This window comes from Castor canadensis, chromosome X, assembly GCF_047511655.1.
Source record: "Castor canadensis chromosome X, mCasCan1.hap1v2, whole genome shotgun sequence".
In the NCBI taxonomy this organism is placed as follows: domain Eukaryota; kingdom Metazoa; phylum Chordata; class Mammalia; order Rodentia; family Castoridae; genus Castor; species Castor canadensis.
In genome coordinates, this window is record NC_133405.1 from 36508409 (window position 1) to 36534163 (window position 25755).

At 37.7% G+C, this 25755-nt stretch overlaps 1 protein-coding gene across 5 annotated transcripts in view; it reads right to left on the minus strand.

Annotated features, from left to right (window-relative positions):
* The window catches only part of Dock11 (dedicator of cytokinesis 11), a 191688-nt gene that overhangs the window by 86256 nt on the left and 79677 nt on the right, over window positions 1-25755 (minus strand). For 4 of the 5 annotated variants that reach the window (XM_074063355.1, XM_074063354.1, XM_074063352.1 and 1 more), the window contains exons 12-23: window positions 25399-25611; window positions 21890-22012; window positions 20409-20491; window positions 17915-18037; window positions 17652-17728; window positions 12888-13072; window positions 12733-12798; window positions 10831-10923; window positions 7988-8111; window positions 3944-4065; window positions 3378-3464; window positions 2439-2528 (exon numbers count right to left, since the gene is read on the minus strand). In XM_074063355.1, coding sequence (XP_073919456.1) covers window positions 2439-2528; window positions 3378-3464; window positions 3944-4065; window positions 7988-8111; window positions 10831-10923; window positions 12733-12798; window positions 12888-13072; window positions 17652-17728; window positions 17915-18037; window positions 20409-20491; window positions 21890-22012; window positions 25399-25611 — 1386 coding nt within the window. The remainder of the gene's footprint in view (window positions 1-2438; window positions 2529-3377; window positions 3465-3943; window positions 4066-7987; window positions 8112-10830; window positions 10924-12732; window positions 12799-12887; window positions 13073-17651; window positions 17729-17914; window positions 18038-20408; window positions 20492-21889; window positions 22013-25398; window positions 25612-25755) is intronic. The other variant, XM_074063353.1, reaches the window with a different exon arrangement.

Genomic DNA, 25755 nt, shown 5'->3' on the forward strand with positions numbered 1-25755 from the left:
TAGTTACTTTTCAGCTTGAGATGGCATCTCCTGAGAGAGGCTTTTCCTGATTTTATATAGAAAGACCCCATGAACCTATTCTATTTTCTTCGCAGCATTCATTTCTATCTAAAGTCATTTATTTACAACTCCCTACCCCAATAAGAGCAGATATGTTGTCTGAGTTGCTTCCCCTTATTCTCCCAGCACCCAGAACAATGTCTGACCATAGGTGCTCCATAAATACTTGGTGAATGACTGAACACATAAATAAGGATCCAAAGGGTAAAAGATGGGAGAACTCTAGTCTACAATGGTTCCTCAGTTTACTGAGCCCTCAACACTTGCACTCTGGGTTATGTATATGAAAGTTAATCACATATGGTTTTGAACTATTTGTATTGTTGACATACTATCAGTTAACTCATATATGCTCTGTCTCCTCATTTAGGTTGTAATGTCTCTATGGACAATGACCCTAAATTATTCTTCTCTGAAAGCCCTACGGCATGGAGGAAAATACTAAATATATAACAAGAACCCAATAAGTAGATGTTAAATGAATTGATGAAACAGTGTCATTTATTGGGACAAAAGATAGCAAAGTTTGCTAGAAAGATCACAGGACTAGGAGTCAAGAGAAATATGTCACAGGCTCGGTTCAGCTTTGCCACCAATCAGTTAAATGAGTAAAAGTAATCACCTCTATTTGGTCTTCAGTTTCCTCATCTTTAGAAAGAAATCTTTAAAATCCTTTTGAGCACTAACAATTGATAAAAGAACTTAGCTATGTTTGAAATCACATGACATTTCACTCACTGCCACTAGAGGGCAGGCATAGGTTATCAAAGCATCAGAAATTCCACACCTTTAATAACAAATATGAGCTCTTTTTTTCCTTTTGAATAATACCAGTTTTTGAAAATGCCATCCTGTTCACAAAATTTCACAAAGCTTCGCCACCAGAAGAAATACCAATGACCCTAACAGACAAAGCATTCACATGTATAGCTGGAGTCCTCCTAGGTATTACCTGAGGACAGAATTTGAAAGTTAGATGATTATTATACTGAATGATAAGCATAATAGCCGCCACTAACTGATAGTCTCCCTTCTTCTACTCTTCAACAATATATTTTTATACAGTAAGTAGAATGTAACTTTAAAAGATAAAGTCACATCATGTCACTCCAGTATTCAAAGGACTGTAAGATTTCCTATCTCACTTGGAGTAAATTCAGACTCCTTTGAGGCCTTACTTATTGCCCTTCCAAGGTCATGTCTATCATCAACCACACTGGAATTCTCATAGCTCCTTGAATACACCAAGCTAAGCTCCCCAAGACATCTGTGCTTGCTACTCCTAGCTCTCCCCTCGTTTCCAAAAGGTCTCTGCAGAAATGTCACTTAACCAGTGATATCTTCTGTGACCTCTTTAAAACAGGAACTTTTTCTCATTCCTATTTCGACTTCACTGTTTTGGTTTCCTTTATAGCACATAAAACCACCTGATAGGACACACATACTTACTTATTCTTATGTTTATTGTCTGTCTCCATGAGAAATCAAGCTCCTTAAAAAATAGGGATTTGTATTTTCAATGCCTGGAACAATGCGTGGTTCATAAGTGTGCCAGACATTCTATCTCATTTAAGCCTCGTAGTCACCCTACAAGACAGGCATTACTGTTGTCCCAATGTAACAGAGTAAGAAACAAAGTCTTGGAGAAGTAACTTGGCCAATGTTAATCACAGAGTCAGTTTATGATTCCAGAACCCATACATCTTATCTCATGTCATACTACTGTCTGAAAGAAATGAACATATTTGTTTCCTGAAAACAACATTAAGCCATAGCATATGTCCAAAGGCAAATCCTGTAGAGGCTTCATTTAAAATCAGAATTCTTCAGACTTTCCATGGCTAACCTACTAAAGGAGCAATCAAAAGAAGAAAGCTATACACCAGTCTTAGGTTCTCTATACATCTGATAAATTATGGTATTCCTTAAGACTCTCTCCTGGGCCACTTTTTAGTAGGTCCTTTTGATGGTCCTTCAGTAATGGACACAGGAATCATTCCACATTTTATTCCAAGTAAAATTATTTGCACTCTCCCTGGCTCTGCTCCCCAAAGGGAGCATTCTCTACCTTTATTGGGCAGTCGGCAGGAAGAACAAGGACCTGAAAAATTTTATACAACTGAAATCAACATTTCCTGAGATTTTCAAAACCATGATATTGAACTCTTGGCTATAATATTTTCTTCCTAATGTAGCAACTCTGCTGTCTGCTTCTAAATAGCCACTTGATGGAAAAGTACATAATAGAAAGTGCTCTCCTGAGGATACACAGCTCAAAGTATTTTCAAGTATTTGTCTGGTTCTTTTCTCCATATCAAAATATGGCAGCAGAAAGACATAAAAAACAAACCTTTTGCAGAAAGCTGCTGTTCATTTACCTTTAAATATTTGATGAGCTCCCCTGGAACTTCTTTCGAGCCCGACTGAATCAGCTGGCAATGATGGAAGAATTTGTGCACATGCAGATCCTGGAACACGGATGGGAACAGCCGTGTGAAATTTGATTCATTGTCCTCAAACATAAGCTCTCTATCCCCCCTGCATGTTGCAAACCTATCTATCTGGGTACTCTAATGCCCAGACCTAGCAGGCTCTAGCTGCCAACCTATGTGTCCATATCCCAAAGACCTCTTGACTATCACACAAAATAGCAAAACCAGGTTAATCTGGCATGCACCTAAACATACAGGAGGGCTGCAATGTATGCCCAACCCATTACACATACATTTAATCCCTTTTTTACCAGTGTGTTCCATGAAGTTGGGCTGCTTCTCCATTTTAATGAAATGAGCAGAAAAAGAAGTCTGAAGTGACAAGTGAAGAAAAAGCAGCAGCAGAAATTTACTAGGACAGTAGTCTCAAGCATTCAATACCCAACTTAACCATGAAACTGTGCTGGTGAGTGAGTCCAGCTGTCCGATATGGAATCCATGCACATTGATTTTCTGGACAGCTTGGGCTACCTCAGGAAATAGAATAATGAAATGTGCATTTTGACCTGGCTCCCTTAAATATTACTGTGTGACATTGGGGAATTCACCTAACCTGACTGGGCCTCAAATTCTTTATCTATAAAATGGAGATGAAAGCCTCCACACACCTTTCAAAATTTTGTGAGACTCAAATCAGTTAATGGAAATAAAGGGATTTTATAACATGAGAAGAATTATAAAATCTGTGCTAGAATGATATTATGAATGAGAAAATCTTGCATACCACAACCTCTCTAAGGCTGTAGGAATAAAATATATAGTCTATTTTAATCAAGAAATATACTCAAATATTCAAACTGACAAGATTCAGATGACACAATTTACCTGAGTATAAATGGTAGACTCCAAGTGGCTTTTAATCTTCAACAAAGGCTTTGCCCCATCTACCCACTTAATATCCACATTTGACTGCTATAAACAGAAAATAATATAGACATGACTTTCTGTATCACAGCAATGGATAGGTGGACATGTGACATCTGTATGTATTTTAACATTTTTCAAAAATGAATGTATTAAATTCTCACAAGGATTTATTAAAGAAAATAAACTACCATTAGAATAAATGTGTCCTAGATCATTTTAAACTTATAATATTTTTCAGATCAATACTTTTATAAATTATAATAAATGAACTAAACAAATGAATTTTTGAAAATGATACACAAAACCCAAGCCCCAGTTTTAAGTTATTAGAATCAACAGACTAAAAATTACTTTATCAAACTGCTATAAACTTTAAACATTTTCCATATTTAACTTTCTTATGGATGAGCACCACCCCTCAGACCATACTTTGAGTAGCAATGTCCCAATCAATCAGACCAACAGAATTCTATTTTAAAACATTTAGTAATGATTACTTCAACACCTGCAGATATTTTTCCTACCCTTCTTGATTCTCCATCATTCAGATTCAAGTAGCCTGGGGGAAGATTGGCTGAAACTGGCAGCTGCTGCTCAAACGTGATGATTCTACCATCCTTCAGCAAAGGTACCCAGGCAAACCCAACTGCCAAGACAATAATCAACCATAAGAAATGAAATTGCAAATGCAATTAGCCACACAAATGTCTGACTGCTGGGGAGCAGGGCAGGATGGTGATGTTGCCAGGGATCTGTACGTGGGAGCCCAGGTGTTGGGCAACTGTGTACTGGGGAAGGAACAATAGGTTTGGATCGCTTCCTAATGCCAGCCTGGCCACTAACAAGTTATTCTATTTCCATGCCAATAAAAATGGGAGCAAAAACACATAGTCTTTCCATCTAAAAGAGTAGAGTTGTAAGAGTGAGCTCACTGAAAACATTTTAAAACTTAAAATGTGCATCAATATCACTATCTTTACATATTGGGGGATATTTTTTGGTGGACTCCTTTTTAGAAGCTTTGGGCCATTCTTATCCATCCTTCCACTAACAGTACAGAGTCTTATAGCTGAGACTATCTCAGACAGCAATAACATGTTACAAAAACTTCTTATGGCAATCCTAGGGATGGGACTATGAAAAATTAAGGTCATAAGTCAAGGTCACATTCTATATTTACACAAGGCAGTAGGTATAAGTCATTTAGATGGGCAGCTTTCCTAGTTAATAGGAGGAGGAGGTGTCATAGGAGAATGTAGCCAGGCCACAGTGTTTATGACTTGACTCCACTGAGAGATTTTCCCCAATCTCCACACTTCTTAACAGTTCTACCCCCAAAGGAGCATCTTGGCTTCCTATTAGAAAACTCATCATGTTCTAGCTAAAAAAGCCAGAGCCATCTGTGTTGTTCAAGTTGAGCAGTGTCAGTATTTCCATTGTAGAGATTACTCTGGGTTTCAAGTGTTTATAATTCAGCTATAAAAAAGCTTGCTCTGGACTGTGTTTTGGCAAATGAGAGAGGGTGTTGGCTGGAAACACTTTGTAAAGCCATTGCTTTCTGATTCTTTAAAATTCTTTGCATGAGTGCCTGTGCACGTGCATGCGTGTGTGCATGTGTGTGTGTTTACACCGTGAACTCAGAAGTCAACACAAATCTGGTTAGAATGCTTTCTTTTATATGTTTAATTTGGCAGATGCTTTAATTCTTAAAAGATGGCCAAAACATTGCTTTCTCTAAGTAGACTAAATGGTTTTCTCAGACTCTGCCACATGCCTAATGGGTATCTGTACCAGTGCAACTTCAGAAATGGTATACCCAGACCGTTCTTTTATAAAAAGCAGAGGAAAGTAACATGAGCAGAAGCAGCACTAGAAATGACTCTGCCAATGTAGTTAAATTGAAAATTTGACAAATGAGAAAAGATTTCCAGCGCAGAAACTAGGAAAAGGAAAGGAAAATGTTTTTCTTGTTCTTAGGCAACATTTTTCCTCATAGAAATTTTGAGAGATAATTCAGACTATAATCTATCCACTTAAAGTATACAATTTAATGGGTTTCAATATATTTGCAATTGTGTCTCTATAAACACTAATTCCAGAACATTTTTACCACACCAAAATTAAACTCCACAGCCCTTAGTAGTTGCTCCCCATTTCCTCTTTTCCCTAACCCCCAGCAAATGCAAATCCACTTTCTGTCTCTATGAGTTTGCTTGGCAACATTTTTGTACTGTGAATTATCAAACCATAGACAAGTGGGTCCCTTAGTCAAAACTCATATAGAGCACTTGGAGGCTGTAAAAATACAGTATCAAGCATGCCATCTGGCTCAAAGGTAGGAAGCCACTTAAAGGATGGACAGTTAAAACTGATGAGTGGCATGAAGTATAACCTCATGCTTCACTGAACATCTTGCCCACTTCTGTCTAAGATCTGGACAAAGGAACCATAATTTATCATTGAGGAGGTACACACTCTCATGAGTTCTCATTGTTCTGCCTGTTTTCTTCTCGATTCTCCAGGTCCCTACCATGAACTAACTGGAATTTCTATGAAGATACGAAACAGGATGATACGATCCCCAAAGGAAATGCCTTAATATTCAGTAATGTTGCCTGCTGGGCATCACTGAGAGGTCTCAAACTCACCATCAGTCCCCAACCCACCATGCCTATCCACAGTTCTGCTACTGACAATATCTTCTTTCCAAGCACCCAATTTTGACACTTCAGTATGTACTCTGTATCACCTATATAGTATCCAGACATATGCCAGGTCCAATATATAGTAATCCCTTGAAATCCACAGGAGGTTGAGTGGTTCCAAGACCCCCACACACACACATGGATACTAAGATCTGTGGATGCTCAAGTCCCTCTTATAGTATTTGCATGTAACTTAAGCACACCCTCCTATACACATGAAATCATTCCTTGGTTATTTATAGTACTTAGGATAATGTAAATGCAATATAAATAGTTGTTTTATTGCATTGTTTTGGAACTGATGAGAAGGAAAACAGTATATACATATTTAGTTCAGATCCAACTTTAAAAATATTTTTAATTCACAGTTGATTGAATACATGGATGAAGAATGCATAGATAGTAAGGAGACTTACACTTTTTCTGTAATTCCCTTTTTCTGTGCCTTCCTGACACTATCACAATGTGGCCTCTTTCCTCTTCTGGACCTTTGAAAAAGCTCCCTAACTGGTATTTCTTCTGACCTTCCTGCTTCCTGCTCCAAATTTCCTTGCCCTTTACGTTACCGCCTGATTCCTTTTCTTCCACAACAGTTCTTACTAGTGTTTATGAACCTTTGATAGTACCATATTGGTGACAGAATAAAATCAAATCCACAGCCTGGCATTCCAGGCTTTCCACAATCTGATGCCTCCTTTTTAACTTGACATGCTACCCCTCAGTATGCTAACCCTTTACAAGCTCTTCCTTCATCCCAGAATCCAGCATATCCTTTAGGACCTTCACTTCCTTCCTCAACTATCAGCTACTTGTCTTTCCACCAGCTGAATAACTCACTATTCTCTGAGTTCACACAGAATGGCTTTCTTGGCAATCACCACTTTCTATCCTGTATATGTCTACATAGGACTCATTTTCCCAACTAGATCATATGCTCACTGAAGTTGAGATCTGTGTTGCATTCTTCATTGTATTCTCCATAATACCTACTACAATATCTTGCACATAATAAATACACAGACATATTTGCTGAATGAGTGAATGAATGATTGATTGATTGATCCAGGCTGGCTTGATTTGCATCCCAGGACACGACATACATGAAGTGGGTGTGACATGGGCTATACTTGCAGGCCTTCAATGTCTCCTAAGGCTGCTTCCCACTGGTTTATCTAAAGCCTTGCTGAAATGGGACCAGGACTTGCACTTCTCTACTAAAGCTTATTCAACTTCATTAAATCTGTTCTCTTCTCATTAGAAACAGGCAGCCCCCAACCTCCCTCCGGCTCACAGATGTCCCTGGCTCTGGGCTCACTTCCCTCTTCCTCAGTAAGCAGAACTGGAAAATTCTGGTTGCTGGGCAAATTTACATAAAAGAAATAACAATACTGTATCACAATATGTGTTTCCCTCTGAGAACAGCAATATTACTTTATGTTGCTTATCGCAGTTTAAGCACATTGGCAAGCATATTGGGATGTGAGGACAATGATACTCAGTATAAGGGATATAAAATCCATATACAACTCATTTTTTGCCAATGAACTATTCTTCTGGCAAGGAGATGGGTCTTTCTATGTTGCCTAGGCTGGCCTCAAACTCCTGGGCTCAAGTGATCTTTCTGCCTAAGCCCCCCAAGTAGCTGGGACTACAGGTGTATATCACTGTGATCAAGGAACTTTTAAACTCAGAAATGTACTTTTTGTTCAAGGGGGAAAATGGTCTACAGCTTGATGAAAAGAGGTTATATCCCAGACAGTTCCATTTCAGACAGCTGTAGAGAGACATCTAAAGAGTGTACAACCCTGGGTTTGATTCCCCATACCACAAAAAAAATTAAAAGAAATTAAATAACTCACATACCTGGTGTTTCAACTGTGTCCTGCTTTTTGGTTGTTCCCTTTGTGTTAATTTCACAACTTACATGATAAAAGGTGAAAAGCAAATGATGTTTTTGATGCAGGTGAATGGGAAGCTCAATTTTAATCTGAAATGACAGAAAAATTACACATGGTATTTTGTTTTGCTTTGTTTTAATTGTCAAGCTGGACTGTCAGACATCTAGTTCAGTTTCATCATTCTGTTCCAAATACTTCCTAAACATCAGGCCAAGTAGCCGAATACCACGTAAATATATTCCAAATGCGTTTCTGGTCAGTTTCCGTTTGACAATATTCTCCTGGGTTGTGAGGGATGATTTAGTACTTTTGCTGGAGAGGCCAATAAATTCTTCTGGCTTCAACTTTGCAGCAGGATTTTATAAAATGCTAGATCAAAACCACATCCTCACATCCCAAGGATACTGAGTAACCCAATCAGAGTTAATGAGTACAATCCATTTACAGTCCCATGTTTATTACAGCACTATTCACAATAGCCAAGTTATGGAAACAGCCAAGATGCCCCACTACTGACGAATGGATTAAGAAAATGTGGTATTTATACACAATGGAATTTTACTCAGCCATGAAGAAGAATGAAATGTTATCATTCGCTGGTAAATGGATGGAATTGGAGAACATCATTCTGAGTGAGGTTAGCCTGGCCCAAAAGACCAAAAATCGTATGTTCTCCCTCATATGCGGTCTTTAGATCTAGGGCAAATACAGCAATGTGGTTGAACTTGGATCACATGATAAGGGGAGAGCACACACGGGAGGTATGGGGATAGGTAGAAAACCCAAAACATGAAAGCGTTTGATGTCTCCACTCCAGAGGAACTAATACAGAAATCTTAATGCGACAGAGGTCAACACAAGAACCAGTGTTGAACCAGTGGGAACCAGTGTAAAGATCAGTTAGAGATGAATCAACTTGGGTTGTAACACATTTGTACATGGAAGCAATGCTAGGAATCTCTCTGTATAGCTATCCTTATCTCAACTAGCAAAAACGCTTTGTCTTCTTTATTATGCTTATGTTTTCTCTTCAACAAAATTATAAGACAAGGGCAGAATAGATTCTGCCTGGAGGCGAGGAGGGTTGGGGGGGGAGGGATAGGGCAGGGGTAGGGGGTAGGAATGGCCTAAACAATGTATGCACATGTGAATAAACGAATAAAAAAAATAAAGTATGCACTGAATTTGAAAGGCTATTTTTTCTAAGTTGTTCATTTTTTGTATGAAAAATTAAGTCCTTACAAATAAATTTGCAAAAAGTTACTATGGTACTATGGTATCCACAAATTATAGTTCATATAAATTACTCTAGTACAAAAATACAACTTTACTCTTGAATAAAAGAGACAAAAATTGTCACCTATAATTCTGGAATTTAGTTAAAAATGAATGCATATAATAAAGTATTTCAAGTAATTTTCTAATCAGAAACCAACTGAATGTTTTTAATACTTCCTGCAAATATGAAAGAGACAAATCACAGATTACAGATTTAATTGACTCAATGTACATGCACATATCCATATAGGTACATATACAAACAATTTCTCTTTCCTAGTCAATATATGGTGAATGATCAAAAAATCTATTCATGTCAAGCATCCTGGAAACAACATGGATTACTTACTACATGATCTAGTTTTCTGCACTTATTGGAGTTGGTTGTAGAGATGCACATATTAAACAGCTTGGTTATGGACATCTGGTTCAATTATCATTCATATGAGGCATGGCTTTTGGTAATATAACTATGGTCTGTTATAGGTATTTTTCACTAGAGAACATGCCTGTTCACAGCATCCATACCATATGGGTATGTAATGCTCGGCTGCACATAAATATGGACATCCTCCCTGGCTGGCAACAATGCAAGTCACCACTACCACCCTCCCCTTCCCTCAAGAAACTAGGGTCATTGGACTGAGAAAGGAATGAGTGAGGCCTAACGCTGGGATATTAGAGCTCCATACAACAGCAGGTGGACCAGGGGAAATCACAATAGCAGGCAGGACGGTTTCAGATCAAGCCAGGGATGGAGACACAAGGACTGAGATGCAGAAACAGCAGAGCATCTCTGACCTGGGATGACCATTTGCATTCTACAGAAACATGAAGGACTCAAAAGCAGTCTACACATTTGGATAAGCAGATACATACAGATTAGAAGAGGCTATGACAGAGACACCCTGGAAAGTACAAAGAACTATAGAGACAGAGAAGTAATAAGAAAGAAAGAGAGACAGAGACAGGGTTAGGAGGGAACACAGAGACTAGGAGGGGAGACCACCCACTCCCCTTTACCTGTTTTCCACTGAGGTATGCGGGGAAGCCAGTGGGATTCTGGTGGCCCAGCTGTGCAGCTGTGTCTGTCAAAGGCTTTCACTTACAGGCAAGCTGCCCCCTACCACATGAGACTACAAGAGGAAAGAGCTAGAAGAGCCTTCGGAAAAGTTCTTTTGATTTTATTTTAAAGCTGCGGAAATGGGGCCTCAAAAAGAGGAAGCCATTTCTTCAGTGTCACAGAGGAGTGCGGTCAAAGTGAGGAGGGCTAGAATCCTATCTTTACTCTGATGTTTTTTTCCCACCTTGCTATCTCAACTCAGAGAGGTCCTTAAATGTGTGGGCAAATCTTTTACTGTCATCAGCGGGCACCAAGCAAGCAGGAGCCCTTTGTTTTGATGTTACATTTTCTGCTTTCATGAAACAAAGCATACAGTAATTGCAAATGCAGATAACATGATGGAAATGATTCGAAGAGAAAAATAATAGCAACCACTGCATTTTACAAACTGGAATGTATGTTTTTACCTCATCATAGAACTCTGGATTTTGGTTGTGATGTGAGACAACAGCATATGCATTTGTGGTGAAAACAGACCCTGCAGGTTTTCCATAAATACACTGCAAAAGAAGGAAACAGAGTCACCACTCCAAATGCAGTCCTTTAAATGGGCTGCTATGGAAACACATACAGGTACAGACATTGTGAGCATGGGGCCATGGTAGAGTCCACTCAGCTCTCACCCTCAGCCTCTAAGTTCTGAGTATTAACACAGTCACTCCAGATACCACTTTGGACCGTGCCTAACTTGATGCTTTTGAACTTCTGGTGATCAAGAAATGCAATTCCAAACAAGTTGACAGTAAGAAGCTAAATACTTCTTATCAATTGGAAGGGAAACCATCTCAGGCCAGGCTGGTAAAACTTACTTCTCTCCTGCCACTTGGGTATCTTACTATGACAGGCATCCTCTCAGCTAGTCAGCAACATTTTTTGGATGTTCATTGTTCAGTGGGCAGAGAGAAGAGTTTAAAAAACAACAAAATCCAGCACAAGCATTTATGGCCTAAAGGAATTAAAAATTGAATGTCTATTAATCTATATACCATCTTACTATTCTCCAACATTTTTTAATGTGGCACTTTATGATCTACCTTTTAAAAATCATTGGCTTTCTTTTACACCAATAAAATAAATGTAAGGCTTTCTATAGTTCCATGGAATGATCCAATTTCATTTATATGTGAGCTTTTCACTTCCATTGGCCTAATAAAACTCAAGGATGAATATGGAGTCAGCATGCTGTTACTCCAGAGTGAGATTCTAGGCCAACTAAGAAATGAAAGTGAGACTCCATTTGAGTGCATATCCAACTCTCCTTAAATACGGTTATGAAGGAAATTTTGAAGAACTGCTCAGAATCTCTAAGTACACAAAAGGATATTTCATGGAGGAAAAGGAAAAGTCCTCATCTCTGCCAAATGGAGAATCAGAGAAAGTATACTGCATTTAAGCCAGCTAGTTTCATTTAACTTAAGTTTCTCTGTGAAAAAAAGCTATTTTCAAAGGTTGGGGCTGTGCAACATTCAATGATTTAGTTGGGAACACTCAGCCTTTTTCCCTGGGGGGCTTGAGTAGAAGACTAGCCAACCATTTGTCTGATTTAGGCTCAAGGTAGAAGCAGGGAGCCAGCTAAACACTTCATAATGGCCTCATGTTCTCTGGCTTCTTTTTCAGGTCTCTGATTAATGGGCTAAAGAGCAAAAAGTAAAACCCAGTGATAAAGAGTAAAAATGTAAAGGTACTGAGATGTGACAGGTATTTAAAGATTGTTGCATCAGATAATACTGAGGTTCTGCTTTTCAGAGATCACAAACCCAAGTTTGGAAGCACCATTTGGGCAGTCATGGAGTAGAAGTCAGATCTCAGATCAAAGCAGTCATGCTGTGCTTCTGTCAGCTCAAAAAGCCTGTTCAGGTTTCAAGGAGAAAGGAGTTTATGGCCCCCTGATGGTACCATTATAAACTATCAAGTCATAAAAAAATGACCTTGTAGTTGAGCATTGGAGCAGTACAAAATCAAAGTGGGGCACATGCTAAAACCTAGCATGTAAAGCTTACCCATTTTTCTTTTTTGGTGTACTGGGGATTGAACCAAGGGTTTCGTACATGTTAGGCAAGCACTCTACCACTTCACTACATCTCCGGCCCAAGTTTACCCATTTTATAGCTATATATATTCCCACTTCATTTTATTATACATTAACATTTAAACTAACCCTTATAGTTTATGTGTTATTATAGAAAATACTACATTTCCTTTTTGATGTTTAAATAAATTAAACTTAAAGCATGACACTACCAAGTACCAGAATTTCCATCTCTACTATTTCTACCAAAAATGTATGCTAATCAATGTCAGAAACAAACCTTTAGCGCACAAGCATCACTTTCATCTGAATCCCGAAACTCCACACAGATTGCAATGTTCCTTGCCTAAAATGATTAATCGTCCAAAATGAGTCACACAATGAAAAGATGCAAAGTAACATTTTATCCAAAAATGTATAGTTTATACTGCTTACCTTGGCAAATGTTTTCTGGCTATCATATTTTAATTGCAAAGGATAGACATATAGATGATTTTTGTAAATAGTAAATGGATAACAATATTTTGTCATTTCTGGAACAAACTCTTCAACCTCCACAGTAATATTTTGACAACTCTTTTCAAAAGGCTTCAGGGGCACATATGAAGAAGTAATACAGTCTATAGTAGGAAAAAGTAAACAAGCAAAGAAAGAGCATACAATTTAACAATCATTAACACATTCCTGCACTTGTAAAAAACACGTGTTCTCTAAGAGTGATTTAAAAACAGAATTCTTAGGAGGTGAGAAAAAGTCAACCAACCACTTTCAGAACCCAAAAAAGCATGATAGAGTAACCTGGTGCTGATTTCTTGTGGACCCCTTCACACCAAATGTGGATTGCTATTTCATTCTCAATGTCGAGTGATTTGCCAAATATAACACATCATAATTTTGACAAATTTAAACTCTGCAAAGAAATCCATTACATGTTCCCTCCTGTGGCTGCAATTTAGCTTTCACTGCAAATTTTTATTGGTATCAGGGAAAGAAGTAAGGGTAAATTTATGCTTCCAATTAGCTCATGGCGAGTCACTTTTGAAAAGTTAACTCGGTGCAGGTGCAAATTTTCACCAAAGAAATAATGGAAGCATTTGGAAATTACAGATCTTATGATGTGTTACCAATAATAAATTCAATACTCCCAAACGTGAACAATACAAAGGCTCTGAGAAGTTTACCAGCATGTTACTGGAATAGCCACTGCAGTAAAGGTTCTTCAAATACTTAGGGCTGTAGGATTGCTTGTCCTTACTGCAGAGCCATATTGATGGACAAGGAAGACCCTGGGTGAACTGGACCTGAGGACACAGCATTTTTGGTTGAGTTCGTTTTTCTCTGATTATTAAAGTGATCTATACTTATAACAGAACTCCGGGAGGTATAAAGATACACAATTGATCAGTCCACTACCCAGAGATAAATACTAGTAACACGCTGGTGTATTTTCTTCTACTCGTCTCTCTGTGTATGTTTCATGTAGTAAAATAAAAATCCTACTATATGTACAGATGGTAAGTTTGATTTTTGACATTTTATCTGATGTCTTATTCCACAAACTGTAAGCATCAGTTTTAATGGCCTCATAAAGTTTCATGGTATTAGTGTGCCATAATTGCCTTAAGCACACTGTCAGTGTTAGATTCTGGTTGTTTCCAATTTTTCCCCCAATATAAATAACATTACAAAGAACATCTGTATGCATAATGCCTGCCTATAATTCAAATTTTTTCTTTAGGAAAAAATAATCCATTGTACTCGTAGATGTTTAAAATGCAAATTGGACGCCACTTCCTTGCCTGTAATCTTTCAATAAGTTTAGCAGCACTGGGGCTTGAACTCAGCTAGGCAGGTGCTCTTATCGCTTGAGCCACTTCACCAGCCCTTTTTTGTGATGGGTTTTTTCAAGATAGGGTCTTATAAACTATTTTCCCTGAGCTGGCTTCGAGCCATGAGTCTCCTGATCTCTGCCTCCTGAGTAACTAGGATTACAGGCATGAGCCACCGGTGCCCAGCTGAATGACTTCTTTTTGTACTTAGAATAAAATACAATTTTTAAAGGCATCACCGTAGTCTATACAATTCCCTTCATGACCTGAGCTTTCCTACTTCATGTCCTATCTCATTGCTTCCATCACACACTACACTATAGCCATACTTGTTTCCTTTCTGTTTAAAAAACCAAGCTTGCTTCTACCTCAACATACATGATGCCTGTGGCCTGGAATGTGCAGTTCCAAGCAGCACACCCTGGGCCCTTCTCCCCCTTCTTCAGTTCCTGAGTTTCAAAGAGGCCTTCCCTGGCCACCCTCTATAAGGCATCCCATCCATATTATAAGCTGAAATTACTTGTTTGTTTTCTTGTTGGTCCTTCTGGATTTTAAACTGCACACATTGAAAGTACCTAATAGGTACATTTTTACTCAATAAATACTTATTCAGTGAATGAATCAGTAGATAGAATCTCAAAATTAGTATGTTCTAGTTATAGACACCTACAGATATCTATAACCAAATTGTATTCCTCCTGATGATAGGCGACGGTACTTAGCCAAAACCTGGCAAAAATTAGTTTAATTTTATTTTATTGTGCTTGGTTTCAAACCCAGGGACTTACATCATGTACTGACCACTGAGCTACCCACAGCTCAGTAGTTTCACGTTAAACATTTTTGTAAATTTGACTGATGAACAAAAACATCTTGTTTAAACTTGCATTATTGGCATTATTACTGAGATTGAATATTTTTCAATTATTACCTAGCCAATTTCATTTTATGTCAAGAAAATTGTCTTTTGTGTCTCTATTTTTCTGGTGGGATCCTAGATTCTAGTCCTTACATAAGAAATTCTCTTCCTTTTTGGTCTCTTAATAGATAGAAATAGAAATTCATCAGCCAGGTACAGTGGCTCACACCCATAATCCTAGTTACTCAGGAGGCAGAGATCAAGAGGATCAAGAGGACTGTAGTTGGAAATCAGCCCAGGCAAAACACTGATGAGACAGACCCCATCTTAGTCAATAAAAAGCTGAGAGTGGCGGTGTGCACCTATCACCCCAGCTATATGGGAGGCATAAATAAAGAGAATTGCAGTCCAGGCTGGCCCAGGCATAAAAGCAAGAGCCTATTTGAAAAATAACTAAAGCAAAAAAGGCTGGTGGTATGGCTCAAGTGTTAGAGCAAGTGAGGATCTGAATTCAAACCCCCAGTACAGACAAAAAAAAAAGAAATAGAAACTTTTCCACAGCAAAGATGGGACTACATGAAATTTAAAAGCTTCTGCACGACAGAAGAAATAGTTTCTAAATTGAAGAGGCTGCCCACAGAATGGGAGAAAATCTTTGCCAGCTATACATCTAACAAGGGATGTAGAATATATAGGGAGCTCAAAAAACTAAACTCTCCAAAAATCAATGATCCAATGAAGAAATGGGCAAATGAACTGAACAGAGCTTTTGCAAAGAAAGAAGTCCAAATGGCTAAAAAACACATGAAAAAATTCTCACCATCCCTGGTCATAAAGGAAATGCAAATCAAAACTACATTAAGATTCCACCTCACTCCAGTTAGAATAGCTAGCATCAAAAACACCACCAACAACAAATGTTGGTGAGGATGTGGAGAAAAAGGAACCTTTATATACTGTTGGTGGGAATATAAATTAGTACAACCACTATGGAGAACAATTTGGAGGCTCTATAAAAAAATAAAAATAGATCTGCAATCCAACTCCTAGGGATATACCAGAAGGAACAAGTCAGGTTACAATAAAGGCGCCTGCACACCCATGTTTATTGAAGCACTATTCACAATAGCTAAGCTATGGAAACAGCCAAGATGCCCCACTACTGATGTATGGATTAAGAAAATGTGGTATTTATATATGACGGAATTTTATTCAGCCACGAAGAACAATGAGATTTTTGTCATTTGCAGGTCAATGGATGGAACTAGAGAATATCATCTTAAGTGAAGTTATCCAGGTTCAGAAGGTCAAAAGCCGCATGTTTTTTCTCATATTTGGAATATAGACCTAATCCAAATATAGGTCACGCTAAGGGGAGGTCACATATAAGAGAGGCAGGATAAAAGAAGGGAGTTAAGAAGGTGAATATGGTTGATGTATTCTCTATACAAGAATGAATATGGAATTTCTAAACCTATTGAAATCACCAGAAGAAGGGGAGTAAGGTAGAAAGGAGAAAAATAGAGGCGATAAACCAATTCGGATTACAATACATATATACAAGGAACTGTCACAAGGAAAGTCTCTGTGTAGCTATTTTAAATAAACAAAAATGTCATTTTTTTTTCTTTTACAAAGCTGGAGAACAGAGGAGCGGAACTGTTCCTGCCTTGGGGGGGGGGTGGTACCAGTGGGAGAGGGGAGGAGGTGGGGAAAGGGTGTAGGAGGGTGAATATACTGCAAATACTGTGTACAAATATATGTAAATGGAGAAATGATACCTGTTGAAACTATTCCAGGAATGGCGGAAGGTAAGATGAAGGAGAATAGTGTGTGTGGGGTGCATTCAAGTATAATATATTTGTTATATTGTAAGAACTTTTGTGGGTACTACAATGTACCCCCACTCAGCATAATAATAAAAAAAGCAGCAGAAACTGATAGGCCCTACCTATAATATCATACACTAATAGATGAAATTATATATGAATATCTGATAAAAATCAACTTTATTCACTTCTTAATCTGTAACTATTCACCAAAATTCATGTTCACCTGGAACTCAGAATATGAAGTTATTTGGGAAATAGGGTCTTCACAGGTGCGATTAGTTACAATGAGGACATACTGGATTAAGATGTGCTGTAAACTCAATGACCTACATCCTTAGAAGACCATAATGACAGAGGCAGACACTGGAATGATGCAGCTGCAAGCTAAGAGATGACAAGGACAGCCAGATACTACCCGAAGTTAGAAAGAGAGAAGGAATGGCTCTTCTCTAGAGCATTCAGAAGGAGCATGGCTCTGCCAGTAACTTGATTTTGGACTTCTAACTTCCAGAATTGCGAGACAATAAGTGTTCGTTGTCTTAAGCCATGCAATTTACAATACTTTGTTATGACAGCTGTAGGAAACTAATACACCCCATAAACCTCAAGAAAAGTACTGAAAAGACAAATGTCCAAGATTCAACATAGCCTTCAAGATTTATTTGCAGTATGTTCTTACTTGATAAATTCACAGGAACACATTCCACTGAGATGTTTAGCTGCCCAGGAATAGTCTGCAATTTGGTCTTTTCTGGCCTAGGTATAAAGTAAGAATATTTTAGGGTTAAAAATTATGATTGCTAAATACATTGATTACCCTACAGCCAAACTTAAAATTTTAAGCATTCCGTTTTGCCCATACATAGCCCACATTCATCATTTTCAGAAATTGATATTTCATCTTTATTACATTCATTTACTGCAGTAATGCCACATACTTACTTTTTGTATTCTGAGAGCAACTTGAGGATGTCTTCATTTGAAAGCTTGCTACTGTCCTGTTTATACAAAGGAGAAAATCTTCCATCCAGATCCAAAGAACCTTGAATATCTTTGAAAATGGGTCTAAAACAGCAATAGAAAGACTTTAAAAATCCTAAAGTAGTGACAAATCCAGATAACACTGTAAAATGTAAAATGGTAGAACTAATTGGGAATGGTGGTTCTCACAAAATTTACCTTCTGATACTATAATTCCAATTCCTAAACATGTTTCCACATGTTACATGAATATTCACAGCAGCCTTATTTGTTATAGCCCCAAACTGACAATAACCCAGATATTTATCAACAAGTAAATAAACAAATTGTGGGATATTATACAATGAAAGACTTCTCAAAATGAACTATCAATGCATACAATGACAAATCTAAAAAACATAGTGAGCAGAAGAAACCAAACACAAGCATACATACTTCATGAGTCCATTTATATGAATGTCTATGATATGACAAATAAAAATTAATCTACAGTGATAATCCGATTGTGGTTGTCTGGGGCAAGGGTAGGATATTTGACTGGACAGGGCCATGAGGAAACTTTCTGTGGTGATATACATGTTCTATATTTTGGTTAGATTGCTGATTACATTTGTGAATACTCATTAAGATGGACATTTAAAACATATGCATTTCATCAAAGGTAAAGTATATCACAATAGAGTTGATAAAAATAAAATTAGATCTTTAGGATAAATTTAGAGTTTACTATGTATGTATAGTCATATGAAGTTGGATTATTTCCTTCCCTCTCCTCCTCTTCCATTTTTAAGCAGCTTTTTACTACCAAAATGGGAAACAATATACAAGCACCCAGAAATCTGAAAGTAGCTATAACTAGAAATGTAATTCCTCCTGGCAGAGCCTCTGAAGATGTAGTTAAAGGCATCAACTCAATTGTTCTTACTTCTTTGTATATCTCCTGTATTTCCAGTAACAATGGCTTATCATACATTTTTAAATACTGAAGTCAAGCCTTTAGAGTGAATTCCTGCTGCTGCTGACAGTGGAAATAATTCAGGAAAGAAAAAAATAGCATAGTTCCTCATCAGAACTGGGCATCAGACCTTTTTTTGAAGATTTCAAAATTAATTTTCCTACTGGTAAAACAGCATCAAGCAGGTACTGCTACTGCCCAAAGGGGGGCAGTATGCCACAATGGTCTAGAGTGGGCACTGAAGTCAAGTGCCCTGTGTTCTGATCTCTGCTCTGTCACATGCTATTGTGAACTTGGGCAAAGATTTCTTTTTTCTATTGTTTCTGTACCTCAATTTCCTCATCTCCAAGATGGAGACAATGGTTCCCTACCTCTTAAGAAAATATACATTAAGCTCTTAGACCAGTGAGTGTTTGAACAGAGCCAACACTTAATAGCTATTATTAACAATAATAACAGTAGGTAGTAGCAGCAGCAATTGACTTCTCAGGCTAGAGCATTACATAAGTATGCATACACTGACGAGCATACTTCACCTTCTAGAATGTCTACATGTATTAAACTCCACTATTCTTTACCATTCACTTATCCTTGGCTACCATTTTTTAAGCAGTCTGTAGCAGAAGGAAAATGGTGCCTTTTATATCAACCAGCATTTAAAATATTGAGACCGTCTACCAAATGAAATGATTTATAAATAGTGACAGATACAAGAGTTAATTAACTTAGAATCTCCTACCCTTGTGCTATTATAGCACCCAACGAACATAATTGATTGAATTATTCAGAACATGGTGCCCTTTCCCCAGAAGTTCCAGTAAGCTGTACAGGCTGTACCACAAACAAACCAATGAACTTGTACTTGAAATTGGGGATAAGCAAGAAATGTTTTAATCATCACTGCATGTCCACTTACAAGATTTGAACAAAATAGTACAAACTACCATAACATAAGTGGTAGAGATAATGCATGATTTCAAATACACTGGTCCCAAAGGGTTGGCTGACTTTATCATGAGGAAGCAAGAAAATCTATTAATTATACAGTTGCACTTTTAATGACTGCATTCTTTGCCATCAAATTTTTAGTACATTTTCAGAATTATTCTGTGATAGTTTTTCAAACTATAAACTCAGCCAACTCTGAAATAATGAGCATATTGTACATAATTCATTACAATTTCTAGCTTTCTGGAAAAAAATTCCATCACTTAGCAAATAAGCTCTGCTCTGAAATGCAATAAAATTAAATGGCGTCAGTCAGATCAGTAACCTAAGCCAAAGAAAAATTATCTAAATCAAGACATATGAAAATATGAGAGGGTCTTGGAAGGGGTCTTTGATGCACAACAAATTCTAAGAGAAACAAGCCTTATCTCCCAAGCATCCAAAGATACAACTGGCCTGCCAGAAGCAGACTACAGACTGCTAGTATGGGCATCAGCCCTCAATTTTATAGATGACTTGAAATAGAAGGGTCAGGATTATGTTTACACGAACCTGGCAGCCCAAGCAAAGGGCATTCTGTATTGTCCAAGGCGGCTACACACTTGCTTAGCTGTCCTGTACACTTTCTGGGCTGTCTAAGGTCAAAAAGAAGAAGATAGGTTCAGATTTGCTCAATCTGCATGGACTCATCCAGCAAAATAATCTCCCCAATTTACCAATATAAAACACCAAAAATGTAGAAAGAATAAAGAAAGAGCAACACATAAAATACAACATACATCAGCTACCCATTTTCCAAGACTAAAGTATTTCTTAAGGGTTTGCTGTTTTCTCATTAATGAGCCTTCCCCATGTCAGAAGGCAGATAAAACAGATACAGGGCACTTTTGTTTCAAAGACCTCTACTGGGAACCTTTACAGCAGCTTTAATGTGCATGTCCTTTCACACAGCAGACAAACACTCAACATTCTTGGGAGAAGTTTGTTCTGGATACAGATGACCTTTTTACTCCCAAGATAAGACACAAGTGACAAGAATCAATGCAATTAGTCTAGTGTGGGCAGGAGCCACCTTTGTACAGGCAATGAAAGATGACAAAGGAGATAAACTGCCTATAGAGCCTTAAAAGGCTGGGAAGTGCTGGCTGGATATGTATTCCTCGGGATACAGAATGCTGGAGGCTTTTATCTATATTGTTGAGACTTTTTTTTTCCACAAATTAGTCTTATGTTTCCTCAGTATCTTTTACTTAAAACACTTTGAATAGACAATATAATGTCACATACAATAGATTGTTAAATATACAGTAGAATTGTGCCACAAACCCTTTCCCTCCCCAGGCCTCAGTTTTCTTATTTCTAACAAGTGAGGATGTGGTTAGATAGATGACTTCTAGACATTTGAATGTCATGATCCAGAAATGTGGATAATGTGCTGACAACTTTTAATTTTGCCACTTAACACATTCAACAAAACAGAACAGTAAAAAAGAATGCCTACCAATAAGTCATGAAATAATGAAAGGCATAACATTGAAAAAGTAAGAAAGGTAAAAAAAATCTCAAAATAAATGGCAGCCCTTTGAATGAAATACATTGAGCCTGATGAAATGCTCACCATGTGTCTTCACTGCATCACAGACAGTGAATGGACTGGCACTTGGGCACTACAGGCCTAGATCATCTTTACTCCCCCAGCTCTGACAGACAATCCTAGGGCTGGCACAGGGCTGCAAGTAGGGGAAGAGTGGCTATTGCTAAGGGAAGCCACGTCAATTAGTACATGTGGTCTTTAGCTTCTATTTTGATAAGCTAGCAGAAATCAGATGGTCATATTAACAGAACATGCATGAAAAAGGAAAAAAGGTCACATTCAAACTTTAGCATACATACTCATATAACATACAATATGAAAATTCTCAGAGAATACAATTTTTTCATTAAAAGGGGATGGTCACTGACAGTGTTGTTTAAAATATTAGTGAAAGGCAAATTCTACATTAAACTGAAATGTTCACAATCCTGATAAATACCTTTACTGGATCTGAATTTTTGATGTAGGGTTCTGCACAATGTGTGATATTGCCTTGTAGCACCTTTTCAATTCTTGCAACTAGAAAAATTTCAGGATGTGGATTCGTCACTGAGAAAATTCCCTGGAAAAAATTACATTGGTTAGCCTTTTATGTAACGTTGTACATATGGCTGTTTGGTGAATGATTGCTAGCAGTGGGTTTAGTATATAATGTTAATATTCGATAAACACAGGATCGTTTCCAGGATTCTAGAAATAGGTAGCACTTTTTTTTTAAATTTGAGGCAGGGTCATTTTTTTGTAGCCTGGGCTGCCTTTAAACTCCCAATCCTCCTAGAACTTCTTCTCATACAGATTTCAAAGTTCCTGGAGTTCCTGTCAAGATGGATTTTATATTTGTCACCAAGTTCACATCTATTAATCTCTTAAGTACAGGTATCATCACTATTGCTTAGCTTCTCTTTGGCTGTCTTTGCCAAAGAGACAATAAATACAATATGCTTTGTTTGGCATGTACTAATGTGCATTTCTCAAGTGGAACTAGACAGCCATTTTTAAATGCAACTGCATATAACTACAGAGCAATTCCCTCACACTTAATTCATATTGATTGCAGTGAAGATGGAAGAAAATACTTTACTGCTCTAACATAAAACCTACACTCTATAGAAGAAATTCTTTTGTTGCAGTGAAAGAACTCTGCTACTCCGGATGTTAAGGTAGGAAATGGAGGATCCAAAACTGTAGTCCCTGTACACTTTATTTAAGGGCACTAATGCAGAAGCAACCAAAGTTGTGTAAGTTTTCTTTGAATGCATGTGAGATAACCATATCATCCTGTCTAGCTTGGCTCCTTCCAATTATAAGATCCTCTAATTACTGATAGTTGGCTTGTCCTTTGAAGGAGCAAATGAATTCAAGTGGAAAAATCCATCACTGGGTCACTACCAAATTTTATTTTTCTGACTGGTATATTAGCAACTTTGTTAATATAGTGCTTTCCAGTTCACAAAGCATCCTAGAAACATTATCTCATTTGTTCCAAATAGAAGACTCCAAGAGTCTTCTATTTCACAAGAGAAAGTGCAAGAAGCTAGCAATTTCCCCAAAGTCAAAGGGCTTCAAATGTGCTTGGGTAATGGCTGATTCTGAAGCAGCAGGCATGGCACAAAACAGCTCAGGAGTCAGATTTCCTGGGTTCAAATTCTGGCTTCTCTGTTTATGGGTTTAGACAAGTGTCAGTTTTTCTAAGTCTTAGGTTTCTCATCTATGAAATGGGGATGCTGAGAATAATATTAATTTTTTAAACTTCTTGTGTGGATTAAATACAATAAGGTATGCTAGGTGCCTGGTTGTTACTAGGATGGCCCGTCAAAGTGTGTCAAGGTCACTGAACTTGGCTTCTGGTACTGCCAGGAACGTGCTGCTTGAGCTGTGAGCTCGGGCTGGCAGACTGCCCGGGCTGCCCCTGCAGAAGGTATGCTGAGCAGTGCACTTGAGAGCAATCTTTTTTTTTCAAGAGAATGGGGTTTTATGCCATTTTTATAGTGATTTATTTCCTATGATGCATTTCTTTGCTACACTGTAATTTCTTTTTCAAAAAACTTTCCTTTTCAAAGTGCTTCTGTAAAAGAACAATGACCACACAATTTCATAAGATTATTGTGAACGTAAGACATCAGTGGAAAATGCTGGTACAAGAAGTATTTTTTAAATATTGAGGCTGGGTGCAGTGGCATATGACACAGCTACTTGGGAGGCCGAGGCAGAAGGATCCCTCAATTCAGAAGTTCCAGACCAGCCTGGAGAACACAGTAAGACCCCACCTCAAAAACACAACAAAACAAAATGACAAAAATGTTGATTTTCTTCCTGATCTAGATTATATGCTAGATGATACATGAGCCAGAATTTAAATTTTCGACACCACACATACAGCTGAGTACGCTGAAGCAATACAATAAATTTATCTTTGACTTTAAAAAGATTTATTTGGTATTCTGCAGGAAATTTTAAACATGTAATTCAATAGTAGGTTCTCAGATACTTGTTCAATCTCTTTTTGCCATTGTAATAGAATGTTCATGTATGTGACAATTATAGTGTGAGTAACAGGTGAAGATGATATAAGGGAAACAACTTAGGGAAACTCTAGTACAGGTCCACAGCCCCACAAGGACAGTGACAGAACATATAAAGTTTTCCTGTACTACTAGGTAATCTATAGAAGTGAACATAATCTTTGCTCCTAAAAATTCCAATGTTTGGAACTTACTCTGAGGAGATAATTCAAAAAATGAGTTAATATATATGTATGAAGACATTCAATGCAGGGTTACTTCATAGTATCAAAATACTCAGAAATATCCTAGCTAGTTAAGTTAACAGAATACCATGCTAGTCTTTACTATGAATGTAACTGATGGATGGATGGATCTATCTATCTATTCACTAATATAGGATAAACATGACACCAAAGGAAACAGTAGGTATAAAACAGGATGAATATGACATAATTTTCTAAGAGTATACAAAATATATATGCATTTGTATAAACAACAAAGAAATGTCTGGAAAGATGTTTACAAAAATGTTATATATGGGTGGTGATTTTTACTTTCTTCTTTAGACTTCTTATATCATTTGCATTTTCTGCATAGGAATATATTTATCTTTATAATCAGAAAAAAAGGAACATTTTTATTTTGAGAAAAATCAATCTCTTTACAATGTGAGCATCTTTGTTTGTATACCTCTTCCCAACTTGATTCTACACCATGAAATCATTTCTTTTCAGCTACAAAAGTCTAGAGGGCAGACCATCAATTGTGTTCCACTGAATCTCTACGGCCTCCAGTCTGGTCAGTGGTCAGCGTGTGGAGGAACTGTTAGGCTCTTTCTAAAGGCACCAGATAGGACAGAAGAGTGGAGCATTACAACTGGGACACAGCAGTTCCTTCCCATTGCTTCTCAAGTAGAACCCCTATAATAGTTTTTGTGCTCCATTAAAACTATCTACTCATGGGCTGGTATGGCTCAAATGGTACAGCACCTGCCTAGCAAGCACAAGGCCCAGAGTTCAAACCCCAGTACTGCCAATCCCCCCACCAAAACTACAACAAAAACTCCCTACTTATAATAGACTTAGGAATATACGGTCAATTCTTCTTCAAAAAAGAAAATACTATATATACTGCCTTGATCAGAAGATGCACCTAGAGAGGGTAAGAGTGTGTGTGTGTGGGTCTCTGCATCCTCTCACAAAATAGTTCCTTTGAATCCACATTATGGGTCCACTGAAAATGTTACTTTGCCAATGTGTTATTAGCATGTTTACTAGTTTCCATTTTCCCCCTCCAATTTCACTCACCAGAAAAATACTTATAGGCAGAGCTTCTAAGAGATGAAAAGCCATAAAAATTGGCCTGAAACCATGAACTAATGCAAAGATGGCTGTTTTTGTTTCTTGTTCCAAATGTGCTACTAAGGCTAAAGATCATTCTTTACCTGCTTTATGTAGCGTAAGTGAGATTCAGCAATTCCATGAATGAAAGACTCAGGTGAAGAGCCCTTTGTGTTTCCATCATTGGTCAGTTGGCCTGGAGTACCCCACAGCATTTCCCGGACAGATGGGGGGTTCAGGTCTAAGTGAAAGTCAGCTGAAATCTTACAATTGTTCTTTACATCAAATAAGGCAAGATTTATAAAAAAGGGCTCAACCTAGAAATGAAAAGAGTTACATTTTAATACTAAGACTTTGGGTGAGGGATGTGAGTGGGGGAGGCACATGAATTGCAACTTGATTTTTTGAGTCTTCCAGTTTTTTTCTTGCAGTTCCTTTTTGAGCTCAACATTTAGCTAAAA